At 35.2% G+C, this 14,874-nt stretch overlaps 1 protein-coding gene across 1 annotated transcript in view; it reads right to left on the reverse strand.

The window, feature by feature from the left end:
* Positions 1-14,874, reverse strand: part of PPP4R4 (protein phosphatase 4 regulatory subunit 4) — a 39,967-nt gene that overhangs the window by 17,485 nt on the left and 7,608 nt on the right. Inside the window, exons 3-9 of the mRNA XM_061998327.1 lie at positions 14,741-14,814; positions 13,071-13,177; positions 10,490-10,597; positions 6,662-6,783; positions 4,344-4,466; positions 1,685-1,854; positions 876-995 (exon numbers count right to left, since the gene is read on the reverse strand). Coding sequence (XP_061854311.1) covers positions 876-995; positions 1,685-1,854; positions 4,344-4,466; positions 6,662-6,783; positions 10,490-10,597; positions 13,071-13,177; positions 14,741-14,814 — 824 coding nt within the window. The remainder of the gene's footprint in view (positions 1-875; positions 996-1,684; positions 1,855-4,343; positions 4,467-6,661; positions 6,784-10,489; positions 10,598-13,070; positions 13,178-14,740; positions 14,815-14,874) is intronic.

A 14,874-nucleotide genomic window follows, 5' to 3' on the forward strand; every position in this document is an offset into this window, starting at 1 on the left:
GCCTGCTATATAATTTACAAAAGATAAAATATAAAAACTGGCTTGTCCTCTGCTGGATTTTAAGTTTTCCCAACCTTTCCATCTGAAATTTTCACTCCTTATTTCTTTTGTTTTTTTGACCACGATTCAGAAGTCACATATAAATTTCTAAAATATACCAGTAGTCTATCCGCCCACTATTGAAATTGTTTTATAGAAAATATGTGGAAAACTTGAGGAAAGAGATTTTTATATATGGAATATTTAGACTTTTTTTTTTTTAATGGTTAATGTAGTGGAACTTACGTTAACTCAATAGAATAATAAGAATAATATAATAATAATATAAGAATAATATATAATAATAATAAAAAGAATACAGATGTTGCTATATCTGCATAGATTTCCAAGTAGTTTCATATTAAATTGAGAATTTAGCTTAGATTTGATCCATATAAGTATTCTCCACAGAATACCAGCATACACCAGCAAACCACAGTTCTAAAGAAGGTTTTCAGGACCAGAAGTCGCAACTTCCTTTCTCTCACTTGTCTCAGTGTTTTCCAATAGTATTAGGAAACCTTCAAATACTGTAATTACTACAGCTGCTTATGTTTGTGGTACTAGATCATACGTATCTTCTAGTTTTTGTGCCTTAAAAGCTCACGTAGCACTAACAGGCTTTTGTAGAAAATGTCACAACTTGAATAGACCAATGTGTCAATATATAGGACTACACAGTGAAAGAACTGAACACCTTTGACAATCTAAACAATTTCAACAAGTTTTCTCAAGCCTTTTTATTTTGGTTGAACAGTCATAAACATAAGATTAAAGAAGAAAACAACACAAAATACCAACATGTGAGTACTAACAAAGAACCATTGTAGACTTACTTCGTAGAAGCTTATGGCCATGGTATATCTGACAGGAACTTCAGGGTCATGACAAAGGCAGAAAAATATAGAATATAGTTCTAAATGGAAGTTCTTTGGATCCACAAAAACAATCATGGCCTGTGGAAAGGTAAAGTATTTTAGTAACTGTACAGCTAAAGGGTCACACTATCAGAGATTATCAGATGAAAGCACTGACTTACAATCAGCAAGACACATTGGAGATAATAGGTTGTGATTTTAGGGAGGAAGTGTGGCGTTTTTGATGGCCACATCAAAACACAGGCTCCAGACAAATTCTGGAGTTGAGAACTAAACTGGATTTACATATCTTCCAGACATGCTACAGGCTTTTTTCTTTTCCAAAGCCACAAGATACAAAAATCTCAGTTTTATAAACATTCTTAATTGGTCTGTACACTAGTGGAAGCTGCCACTGGAGACTTCAAAAACAAAGAACATTTTAGGAAGCAGCAAAGAAAGCATCCATATAATTGTGTGTGCATATACCTTGGTTTTGCTCACATAAAACAACAGATATCTACATACAGGGTGCTTGTCTTCAAAAGGTAGAATAAAAGTGTCAAAACTTGCTAATAATTTTCTAAAGTCTGGCAAAAAAGAATCTTTCGTGGTAATTATTTTTGATAACCTCTACTTTAAGGCATTAACTTGAACTATGTAGGAAAGAGCTAAAATCTAGGTAACAATGTACAATTTGAGAATAACCACAGTATTACTCATGTTGTCCTATTTAGCAGACTATATGCAAGACACAAATTATTTAACCTCAAATTTATGTTACTTACTGGAAAATTGTAAGCACAGTTTTTCCTTACTGAAATATATTTCTTTTCCTGTTCCAGAGTTTGAAGTTGTAGCTGATTATCACCGTGTCCATTTTCCTGCTGTAAACCCAGTGTGGAAAGCTTCTTATAAAATTCCAAAAACCGTAAGTGCTGTTCAGGAGTAAAAATGCCTCAAAAAAAAAAAAAAAAGTTTACTCTCCTCATTACAAATACTATAGGTAACATTCAAAACCAAATCTCACTTATAAATCTATCAAATATCTTGATTTTTCTTCCTCCTCCCCCCACCTTAAGTCTAGCCAAGTATCATCAGTACACATTATACAGAAAAGTGATTACAGAAAATGACAGTGAACTGTAACACAGTGAATCCTAATTTCTGTTTACATAATTCTTGAAATACTCAGGAATTTAAGGGCGGGATTATGAATACATTTGTTCCACGAACACTGGTCTCTCCTTCATTAAGTTTTTCAGTCTTTGTGGAACTCAAGTCACATAAAGAATGGATGCCTGCAGAAAGTTGCAAAATTACATCATGTTGTTACAGATCATAAAGAGGTCTAAGAATAAAATAAAAAAACTCAGAACAAATCGGAATGCAAGAAGCAAGATGACCTCAAAAATTACAAGTCATTTTATAATTATCCCGGTAATGACAGAACAAATACGGAAAGGCTCAGTTTTGTACTCATGAGAGAGGGGAAAGCTATCAGTGATTGGTATCACGGAGATTGAAAAGCCTACTGATTTTATTCTATTTTCTCAAATTCCACTGGTATCATCAGGCTTAGTATAATTAATAACTGTGTCAAAGATTCAAGATTTAGCTAGAAAAGGAACAGGTCAGTGAGCATGTAAACATCAGAGGTTTTCAAAATGTTCAAAGTCAGATGTGCTTCATTCCAGGATTCAAAAGTATTTGAAGTATCAACTGATAAAATATTTAAATAAGTGAGATATCAGAATGGATAAGGGCTAAAGAGGTACTGATATTTAATAGCTGGACAGGGGAAGGACAGGTCATATAATTACAGATCAGTCAGATTAGTGTTTTTGAAAAAAATAGGAAATCTACTTGTAAATATCAAAAAGGAAACAAGAAAACAAATAGCAGCTAACGTGGCAAAAGAAAAGCTTGTCAAACTGATTCCATTTCTTTCTAGTACTGGATAATAGAGCCCATGAATACATAAGAGGCAGCAAAGATCATATTTTTGCAAGAAAAAAAATGGGGATCAGGTAATAGAAATTAAAAACTATAAAGGTGTTGCAAAACTGCTTGGAAAAAAACAGTTAAATAGCATCTGTATTAAGAATGGTCTATCCTAGTTCTGGTACTATTCAGCATTCTCATTGGGTTTTTTGGACATTGAATTCACTTATTCAGTATTCTGATAACATTCATCTAGGAGAGAGACTGCTCGTTCTTCAGAAGATAATTTTAAACGATCTTCAGAAAAAGGACACACGGTCTTAAAACTTTAGACTGCTATTCTGTTAAGTACCATACTTAGCCAGATCCACAAGGCCAGGAAGAGAAAGACTAACTAGACATTATATTTCTAAAAAATATCTTCTTTTTTAAAAAAGTCCTGTTAGGCTGCACTTGAACAAATAATGTCAAAATCTTGCAAACTGTTAGTAAAAAAAAAAAAAAAGCAGTTTTAAATACTAAAAAATGTAAACAGCAATTTAGCTTGCAAGACGTTGTTCAGCCCTAAGGCATAACACTACAAGAAAAATACAAACTTGCCAGATAGAGTTCAGAGGGGAAAAAAGATCAGCAATTAAAGTCATTCAACCTAGAGAAAAGAAGACTGGGAAGACATCATAAAAATAAGATGGACTGTCCTAGCTCTATGTTTCTGTAAATGACAGTTTGACACTGTAGAACAGCCCTTTCAAGTTATTTGCAGTGAAGCAAAGACTTTGATAGTCTCTAATACAATCATAAAGGATCATGCTAAAGGTCTGTAAGAAAGACCAAATGGGTTCAAAATCTAGGGGAAAATTCTCTATAAAGAAACATCATGATTCTGTGCTGTCCCTCCTCAGATAAGCTCTATGGTATATGGTAGCCGAATGACTAAGGAAAAATCTGCTGTGCTCATCGGAAAACCAGAGAAGTCATGGGTACAGGTTTCGCCTCAGCTGCAGCTAGGAATCCACATGCCACAAAGTCTTCTTTTTCCCCTGAAGCTCCTTATGGGTTACACTCAGTACTGCACCTCAAAAATGATATCAAGCACAGAAGTGTACACACACAGTTAACATGGTACTGTGTTTTCAAAGGTTTCTAGTTTCAAAAATTCAGTCATCCACCAGACAAGAACTAGAATATCCAAGAAGGAATCAAAATAAATCAGTCAAACCAATAAACACAAACTGACATGTTTCCATCTCTGACCCTTTCTAGACAAAAAGCTCTGTCCCTGTCTAACCATTAAAAAAACCCCAATAAACAGATGGACACACAAAAAGGAAATTCACAAAATCCAGTATTTATGCAAGATCTGATGTCAGACTTTTACTTCCATGTTTCCTTCCTTAACACTCATTTAATTTGATTCATTCACATCTGGGTATTTTCCAAAGACTTCAAATTCTCCAGCCTCCCCTGATCTTTAAGATTTTTTTAAAAGAACCGTAATCATACCATATAATCCATTACACAGTTTTCCTAAATGGAAAGATAAGGAAACTAGGATAGATTCATCTGTTTTGAACGATTTTTCACAGAATGATTTCACTAAGGGGAGCACAGTTTGACTCCTATCATCTGAAAAACAAAAGAAATTGTTAAAGTTAGCCATTTGACAATGTCTGAAAAAGAACACAGAGAGTGGACTTCCATGACAAGTTATCAAAAATCTCGTTTAACATGACTACAAGTATTTTTTGCAGGCACTCACTCGAGGTAGAAAACCAGATGAATACAGAATGTTAAATATACTACCATTATAAAGGTGCTAAACTTCAAAACCTTACCTGTTTTGTTTGTTTGTTTTTTAGGGAAAAGGCATCTCACAGTAAAGGATTAAACAGAGAATAAACGAACAGTCACTAACATCTCCATTTACCAAAAATACAGGGAGAGGAAGAATATTAAAATACTCCTACAATAAAATTTCCTACAATAGTAGGAAACTGGGAGATCAAGACTGAGCATGACCACGACAGTAAAAAAAACCCCATTCTGGATACACTGGATGTGAACTTTTCCAAGGTACTGAGAATAGGAGGTTGAAAATATTTTGATAAACTATAAATGCATAGAGGAACAAAATAATTAAAGGCAGAAGAAATAAACCATTTAGAAATTAAAGTCAAATCCAAACACTCTATCTCCTTATAAAGGAATGTTTAAAAAATGTGGTTTGATTTGTTTTAATAAAACCATTATATTTTTAAATGTTCAAGTTTTAAAAGGATTTCTTATGGTAGTTCAACACCAAAATTCAGCTAATAAGTATGACTGAACAAAATATTTACCTGAAGAAATATTTTGATATTGTGGGAAAGACACCCTATGATAAAATTTTGGGTCATCTACCTTCAGTAAGTTCATTTTCCAGTTCAGACACAAAACCAAAAACTACACAGGCTAAATTTCTAGAAACACATTCCTTACAAACCTGTAAATAATACCTGATTGGTTTCTGTAAGCTTTTTTCAACAGCTAAAAGCAATACTTACAGAAATCAGGGGATGAGGGAGGAAGAGTGAAGGCAGAGAAGTGCAAAGAGGAGCACAGACTTGATAGCATCAAATGCAAAGGCTCAATAATTTGAAAATGAACCTACAATCATACTTCCTAGTACCTGCACTAACTGCTAGAGAGTCTATTTATGGTATTTTCCCCAAAACTATCTTATTTCTTTACGTATTCCTCTATATGTTTTATATGCAACCATGTATTTTAGCAATTCACCCCAAAGTTGCTGCAAAGTAAATATTCGCTCCTGACTTACGTAACAGGAAGGAGTAGCAGAGTAAGTAAGATGTGAGTGGGAGTATGAAATGTGGTGCAAAGTAGAGTGGCTAATGAAGATAAACAACTGCAAAGTTTGGAAAAAGACAGTATAAAGAGTAAAGTGGGAAATAATGAGAAGTGAACAATCCACAGTATTTTTTTATTTACACTATAGCAGTGATCTGTCATGTACTTGCTACTTTGTACATTTCCAGTTGAAAAAAACCCCCAAAACCGGCAGAGAGCACAACTGATACAGAGGTAGAAAAGCTTACTATTATTTTGCCTCCCCCTGAAAAAATTTAGCTAGAGCTGCAGATTGGAGGATAAGGCACAGTGGTTACCCAAAATGTCCCCCTATATTGGAGCAGTCACAGTAGCTCTCCTTAAAGTTTTCCCCAACTGACTTGGAATGGAACTTGTGATGAGAACATGTCAGTCATGCGTGTAGGTAACCCTCCACCACTATGTCAACATAACTGGATACAAAAGAGAATTTTTCCTGGATGATAAAACCGTCAAGGTTTACTGATACACATCATTGCCCCAGTCTGGTTCTCCAGCCCAGAAGGATGCAGTCTGTTGTTAGGAACAGCTTTACTTCAGTTAACAGGCAAAAACAAGTCAATAACAAAAAAGCACATGCAATGGCATCTGTTGAGCTAACATTTTATATTTTGTGTATTGATGGCACTAATTAAATACTAATCCAATATTCCTATCATTTACATAGTAATTTTTACTCATCCCATTTAGCCCCATTATAGTAAAAACTTGGAGTAAGGTAACTAATTTCACAGACAACTGGTTCACCTTTCTTAAAACTTACTATGTATAAAGCACTGAAAGACATTAAATACATAAAGGATAAAAGAATTTAAAAAAATAAAATGTCTGAAGAACGTAGACAGAACAAAAAACATTTAAATACATTTATATACATTTATCAGATGTGCTAAAGCATTAATAAATGGGCTACTAAGTATATATTAAATTCTTACCTGCATCAAACATATCAAGCAGATTCACTAAGGTCTCAAAAGCTGCAAGGCGTACACTGCTGCCCTCATCTCTTGCCAGTTCTACTAACTCAGGAAGTACCAGAGTTTTTGTTAGTTCTGTCCTGCAAAGCGAGGTAGGTGTCAAGGGAAAATTTACAATGAAACATCATTGCCAAAGCAAAACACAATTCTTCCTTGAAATATTTCTTTTTTTTTGTTTGTTTGATAGTCAAGAAGGAAAAATTTACAGAAAAATTGACAAAAGTTGAAAGGAAGGGAATGTACACCTGTCTGTACATACACCTATCTTAAATGTAAAATAAAACTCCTGAAAGGAAATTCATACAGATTCACACGAACTGTAAGTACTTCCTAAAGGCTACCAATAAAACCATTTTCTGCTTCTCAACAGAATGAGCCATAAGGCAAGGAAATGTGTGCACAGTATATTTTTAAAACATAAAAAGTGTTTTAGCAATATTTGAAAGGAATATTCTTTAACTATACATACATTCTGGATAAGAGTTGTTTTACTCAGAATAATATACTTACACTATTTGTAAAAGATACATTATTTTGCTATTATTATGCTTCACAAATAATTTTCAAAGCCAGATTCACATAATTACTTCCCAGCTCCTGACTGGGGAGAGAAGGGTAGGACTACATCTTAAATAAAGTCCAGAAATTGGGGTAGGGTAGGATTAAAAAAGAAATACTTTGCAAATATTTTTCTATGGATTTGCATTTTGGTGGCATCAAATCTTCCTCAAACTAATAAGACAGAATCATTCCTCTCTTTGAAACTCAATAGTTATGCAAAAAATGTAGTTGTCCCCTGAAGATAAACAGAAGCCTCTCACTCATCTAATGTCTCATTAAACAGAATACAATTTTATAAAGACACATGAAATACATGCAGCACAGCAAGTGCTGAGGGAGCTGTCTGATGTGGTTGCTAAGCCATCCTCCATCATTTTCAAACATTCATGGAGGACAGGCGAGGTGCCTGAGGACTGGAGAAAGGCCAATGTCACGCCAGTCTTCAAAAAGCGTTAAGAAGGATGACCTGGGAAACAACAGGCCAGTCAGCCTCCCCTCCATGCCTGGAAAGGCAATGGAACAGCTCATCCTGAATGTCATCACTAAACATATGAAAGAAAAAAAGGTTATCAGGGGAGTCAACACGGATTCACCAAGGGGAAATCCTGTTTGACCAACCTGATAGCCTTCTACAAGTGCATAACCAGTTGGCTAGATGAGGGGAGAGCAGTGGATGTCATCTACCTTGACTTCAGCAAGGCTTTTGACACCATCTCCCACAACATCCTCATCAGAAAGCTCAGGCAGTGTGGATCGGATGAGTGGATGGTGAGGTGGATTGAGAGTTGGCTGAATGACAGAGCCCAGAGGGTGGTGATCAATGGCACAGAATCGAGTTGGAGGCCTGTGGCCAGTGGAGTTCCACAGGGATCAGTTCTGAGGCCAGTCCTGTTCAACATCTTCATCAACGACCTGGATGAGGGGACAGAGTGTACCCTCAGCAAGTTCCCTGGTGACACCAAACTGGGAGGACTGGCTGATTCCCCAGAAGGCTGTGCTGCCATTCAGCGGGATCTTGACTGGCTTGAGAGTTGGGCAGAGAGGAACCTCATGAGGTTCAACAAGGACAAGTCCTGCATCTGGCAAGGAACAACCAGTACAGGCTGGGGGTCAAACTGCTGGAGAGCAGCTCTGCAGAGAGAGACCTGGGAGTCCTGGTTGATAATAAACTAAACATGGGCCAGCAATGTGTCCTTGTGGCCAAGAAGGCCAATGGCTTCCTGTGATGCGTCAAGAAGAGTGTGGCCAGCAGGTCAAGGGAGGTTCTGCTCCTCCTGTACTCTGCCCTGGTGAGGCCTCATCTGGAGTCCTGTGTCTAGTTCTGGGCTCCTCAGCTCAAGAGGAACAGATAACTTCTGGAGATAGTCCAGCTCAGGGCCATCAAGATGATCAGGGGACTGGAGCATCTGGAGGAAAGGCTGCAGGAACTGGGGCTGTTTAGTCTGGAGAAGAAGAGACTGAGGGAGGATCTCATTAATATTTATAAATATCTAAATGGTTGGTGTCAGGAGGTTGAGGTACCCCTTTTTTTCTGTTGTTATCCAGTGACAGGGCAAGGGTTAATGGGATGAAGTTGGAACACAAAAAGTTCCAATAAACATAAGAAAAAACTATTTCACTGTTCAGGTGAGGGAGCCCTGGCACAGGCTGTGCAGGGAGGGTTGTGGAGTCTCCTTCCGTGGAGGTCTTCAAAACCCACCTGGATGTGTTCCTGTGTAACCTGATCTAGGTGAACCTGCTTTGGCAGGGGATATTGGACTAGCTGATCTCTAAAGGTCCCTTCCAATCCCTACCATTCTATGATTCTATGATAAAAATAAATGCAAGTTCAAATTATTTAGTCACTCAGTTTAGTAAAATGTGTGTTAAATTTCCAGTTTTATAAATATCAACAATATAGACAAATACTACCTGTCTCTCCTGTATTTACAAGTTCTTTTAAAGTCATTCAATATGGAAAATATCAAAATTATTTACTGTGCTAACCTACATTTTGATACACATGAAAACAAGTAAAAAACCTAACGAGTAACTTTTGATTAGTAATAGTGTGTTTACATTTCATTCATATCCTCTGAACTTGTGTAGAATAATAACTTCGCAGAAGAGGTCTCTAAAGCACATATATAAAATTATTTTGCAATTATTATGCAAGAGACAAGTTTGTCTGAGAATCTAGAAATCAATATCCTGCATGACCTTGTCAAAATAAAGTTAAGTATAGTAGAGCTTAGTTCTTACTGTGAACATTCATACTTTATATGCAAGTAAGGTAAAACTCTGCCTGAACATACACTTTTTCAGTATTCCATGGCTGAGAGGTAAATCACATTAGTTCACTGGGTTTCATTTTGGAGGTTTTTTTTAGTAACTCAGAAACTAAACCATAATTCTTCATTAAAAGAAAAATAAAAATCATTACACAGCCCCAGGAAGGCATCTTTTCCAAAAACACACTAATTGACCTGATAACCAACAAATTTATCATATCTCTCAAATTACATTGCAAATTCAGCATAATTTTTGTATTTGCTTATAAACTCACAATTTTAAAAGCCAGAGGCACTCTTAAGATCTAATCTATCCTCACTGTATAACACAGGGCAGGAAACCTTACTAGATAATTTCTTCCAGTCTGAAAAATAAATTACAGCTTTTTTTTTTCTTCTTGACACAATAACAGGTGAATAGATGTGAAATTTTAAAATATTGTTCACTCAGAGATCAATTCCGTGTGGGTAGTTAACAAGTTCTTAAAATAAAAGTTCCAGACTTTTCTTATTCGTATATATGCAACACTAAACATCTTCAATCTTAGAGTAAAAGTTGATACTCAACTGAATTGTGCTTACAAAACACATTTAGAATTCTTTTGCAAAAGACTGCACAATAATTATTAGAAACTGCTAATACTTGTCATAATCATCTTCCATTTTTAAATAAGCCAAATGACATCAAGGGATAATTGAGACGATTTCAAGAAACTATTGATGAACTCATTAATTCCAAAAAACTGTTGTTTTTATAGTTCAGCAATTTTACAATTGGATAGAAACAAAAAGTCTGAAAATGAAAAAGAGCCGTCTGCAAACTGGAAATTCCTAAGAACACATCTGTACACTCCAAATTCATTACTGAATACACACAAATTAATTTTGTAGGTTAGCATTACGTATTTTAGCGAAAGTTTTTGCACATAGAAGCAGTTATGCAAATTCTACTCACCCTATTCCTTGAGCTATGTGTTCCAGTTGCCGACACATGCAAGTTCTAACTTCATATTCCACATCCTGGCACAGTGATTTTACCAATGGAAGAATGTCTCTTTTAATACTAAAAGTGTGAACATTTTTTATTAATATACAGACCAAGAATATATAAAATTCACCCTGTAGCATCCAAGTTTTACCCATATATTACTTCTAATGGTACAGTTTTAAAACTTTTGTTATATTAATTTATTACACATGGTGAATTTTCCTGAGAATTTTGCAACTATAAAAGAATATTGCACATCAGACACATATATGTTCTAGAAAGTAACACAAAAAGGTTTCTTTGGAGTCATTATAATTTTCTCTTATTTCATCTATTACTTTTTTTAAAACTACTAAAAGAGTAGGTAGGGTTGGAGATGCTGATCTCATTTAATAACTATCTTCAGTACAATTTTTGAACAGCCACTGAAAGAATACAAAGAATTATATAAATAGCAGTGCAAATCCCAATTACTTGTCTCTAATAACTCTTCTTCAGTATGCATGTATCACCAAAGATATATTTGGTAAGAAAGTAGAAAAGAATTTAAGATTAAAAGCTTCAGTACTGCAATGTCTTTGTGCAATTAGACCCAAGTATTCAGGTTAAATCAATGGTAGACGCAAAAATAGCTAGTCTAAACTCTGTTTAAGTAAAACACATACTACAATGTGGCAGAATGAGCCATTGTGTTTCCTTTCAATGCCCAAGATGCTGTCATGAGTATTCATATAGTATCTCTACCCAAATGCTTATGTTGTTGCAAAGCTTCAGAGAAATAATATGAAGACACAGATAAGCAAATTTTCAAGCCAGCTTTCACAGCCTTCACTCATTCCAGTGAAAATTAATTTACTTCTTACAGCAAAATTTGGCCTCACTTTCAATATTGTACAAAGTCTTGTGAGTTTGGCATTTTAGAATACTCTGAAGTAGGGACTACTTCCAACTAACTAGCTATTGGAACAGAGGGTAGAAAACAAATGTTCTACTCCAAGGTTGGAACTTTTTCAGTTTTCTATAAAGTAATCTGTGAGTCATGTGAAATACAAAAGATTTTTTTCTATTATAGTATAAATTTTATGAGGAAAAAATGGTGCCGTCCTGAAGAAAAATGTGAATATATATATTATTGCCTACTCCTGAGGCCAGATACATCATCTGAGCCTATCGCAAAACCCCTATTGCAAGAGGAACAACAGTGAGTCACAAATCTTACTCAGTCTGACATATTCTAAACCTCGGGATCCAGGCTTCTTTTCAGCCTTCTAAATTGCATTCAGAGCAGTCTACCAGACAATTAATATATTCCAGAAAATTCTCAGCCATCTTCTTAACAAGCAGCTTCTGTACTGCAATGATGTTACTATCTGTTCTCTGAAATAAGGGGTTTCCTACCTCTGATCATACTAAACAAATGCATCAAAAGAAGGTATAATTATTTGAACTTATTGTGGCTAACACTATTGTAATTTCCAAAAAATCTGGAAAGTCACTTTATTTTCATGAGATTACAACATGAAATAACTAAAAGCAATTGTGATTCTACCAAAATTCTATAAATTCAGAATATAAAGATTAGAAGGCTTTGGTAACATTCTCAAAAAACTACACGCTCATTAATTTTTGCATGTCTACATAGCAAAAGAAGGTGTAGATAGCTTTCTTGTGGTTGCTTCTAGTTCTTTTTTATTGAAGAAAAAAAAAAATAATTTCATGGAAATTATTTCTAAATGTATCATCATATGTTCCTATTGTTCATCTTCTCTGTTAAGATGAATTCTTGCATTTTGGGGCAAATCAAAGTCATTACTAGAGCAGACCTCCTCAGCTAGACAGAGTTTCTGTGCATCTAGTAGTCATCAGGGGATTTCTTTTGTAATGCAAAATCACTTGTAGCAATTGTCTGGATAGGAAACAAATTTGGTGAAATGGTCATACTACCATAAACTGGATAAACTGTCCAAGGAATTTACCACACCAATTGGTTTGGTCAGGTTAGTTTATTCAGATTTGCTTTCATCATTGCTTCCCTCATCTGCATCACTATCCAGACTCAAAGACACTGAATCTAAGAGTTGGATAATATCAGGTAACACTGGCTCCTGATACATTTCCATATAATCACAGATAGAAAAAATATAGTCACATGTTAAAGTTAGTTAGACACATAGAAAGTTCTGATTCTTCATGAGAAGAAACTCTAAGATGATGAAGTTACGTTTTACCTCTGTAAATTGCAGAGAAAACTTCTATTTGGCTTATTTCCTAGTAAGAAAAACAATATGGAAAATGGTATGAAAAAGGTACCAATTTCGAAGAATATACAAACTGAAGTTATAAACTGATGAATATCAGGAAGTCTGGATACACTAGTTAGAGAATAAACATTTTAAAATTATTAATTATTACCCAGATAAAGGGATCTGTAAAAGACAAAGCATTTAATTTTTGTAATAAAGTCTACTTTTCTTGTAGTAATTTTTGCCCACTAACAAATACTGGCATATGCTGTGGAATTAAAATATACATACAGTCGTCTACTTACATATGAGCTTCAAATTTGTTAGCTAATTTTCCCATGATTTTACAGCTAACCAAACGAGACTGAAGTGTTTGAGAAAGCTGTGCTTTGGAAACAAGTGGATTCAGAATCTACATAAAAGAAAAAAGAAGATATATGAACAAAAGAAATGTGAGTAGTAAATAATGCATGCCTCATCTTAAAAAAAGTATCTAGAAAAACACATCCTAAATGCCATCTACTCCTTTCATGGCATTAATCGGTACTAACAATAATGATGCTTATGTACATTAATGGTCTATTTGAAACCCTTATTTAATATTCAGTGCTAATTATAGCATATTAGACCAGTATCTTGTCCCAAATAGCAGTTTATGATTCACATCACAGCCACAGTTTTACATCTGTCTACTTGTGTCTTTGAGTCTAAACTGTATATTAATATTTATAGCTGTTAGCTATAGACTTCCTTCCTTGGAGGTTTTCCTTCCTTGGAGGTCTTCAAGACTCACCTGGGCATGTTCCTATGTGACCTGATCTAGGTTGACCTGCTTCTGCAAGGGGGTTGGACTAGATGATCTCTAAAGGTCTCTTCCAACCCCTACCATTCTGTGATTTTATGAATTTTCACAAAGTTGTCAAATATGCTCCTGTGCAAGAAAAAAAATATGCAGAGAAAGGAAAAGGAAGCCCCTCTATGGTTCTTTCTCTTAAGTCTCCCCAGGAAATATCTCTCTTGACATGGAGTTTTGAGGCAAAAATCCCTCTTGATACTGTGTGAATCTGTAGGGAAGAGGATTGATTTCCATACAGATGTGGAAAACCTCCGTCTATACTGGAACTCTGCTGTTATTTGCTGGATCACCTCTACAGTGCCAGAAATAAACAAAGAAAAACCTGTAGAACAGCATATTTAGATATATTCATTTTTGTCCAGAAATAATCAGGAAAATGCAGGTGCCAGGCCAAGAGAAATATCACAGAGATGTATCTCCAGTAGTCTGCCACAGTTCCTCACTCTCTCTTTTGCAGATCTCCACAAAAAGATAATACAAAGGGCAGGAAAGTCCAAAATATTCTAAATGCAATTTGCATCTTCTTTTAACAGCTGAAATTTTGAGGTGAGAGAGTCTTATAAATGGAAGGACAAACAGATGTCCCAGACTAGAAGTAGTACATAAGCTATGCTTCTAACTATAACACTACATAAATAAGCATTACATTAGTCACCTATAACCCTGTGCATTACGTAATTGGTCTTTGAACTATGACAGCGAACATCAAGATCAACTGATAAACACAATTAAATAGATCTCTAGCATTCAGTCCCATCTAGCAGAAATCACAATTTTAGTCCAGTAACAAACAAAATGTAGTTTCTTCCTGAAGACATAGAATGAGATACTATCCTGGAAATCAAAACAGGACACATGAAGGCATGTTACTGAAAATACTAAGTGCAGTGGAAATTTTACAGTAAATAGTCTTTTTTTGCTAAAGAATGCTAAAATTTTTTAAAGTGGCCTTCCTATTTCCCATTTTAGAACATTCCACTCTTGCAGTATGTTCCACAAGCATTATTGTTTTCACAGAACTGCCACAAATACTACTGAAGTAAAAGAGACTTTCAGGGAAATACAATGGTACAAAATATTATTTATTTGCTGTTGCCATAACTCGGAGAATATTCTTACCTCATGTCTGATCATCTCTTTTGGTAAAGCTTCTATTACAGCAAGAAGAGTTTCCAGCCATGCATTGCTGACACCTGTTAGAAAGAAATGGTTTATATGTTATGTCACTCATATAACGAGAATAAGAAAACATA

Source organism: Colius striatus, chromosome 6 (genome assembly GCF_028858725.1).
Source record: "Colius striatus isolate bColStr4 chromosome 6, bColStr4.1.hap1, whole genome shotgun sequence".
Classification (NCBI taxonomy): Eukaryota; Metazoa; Chordata; class Aves; order Coliiformes; family Coliidae; genus Colius; species Colius striatus.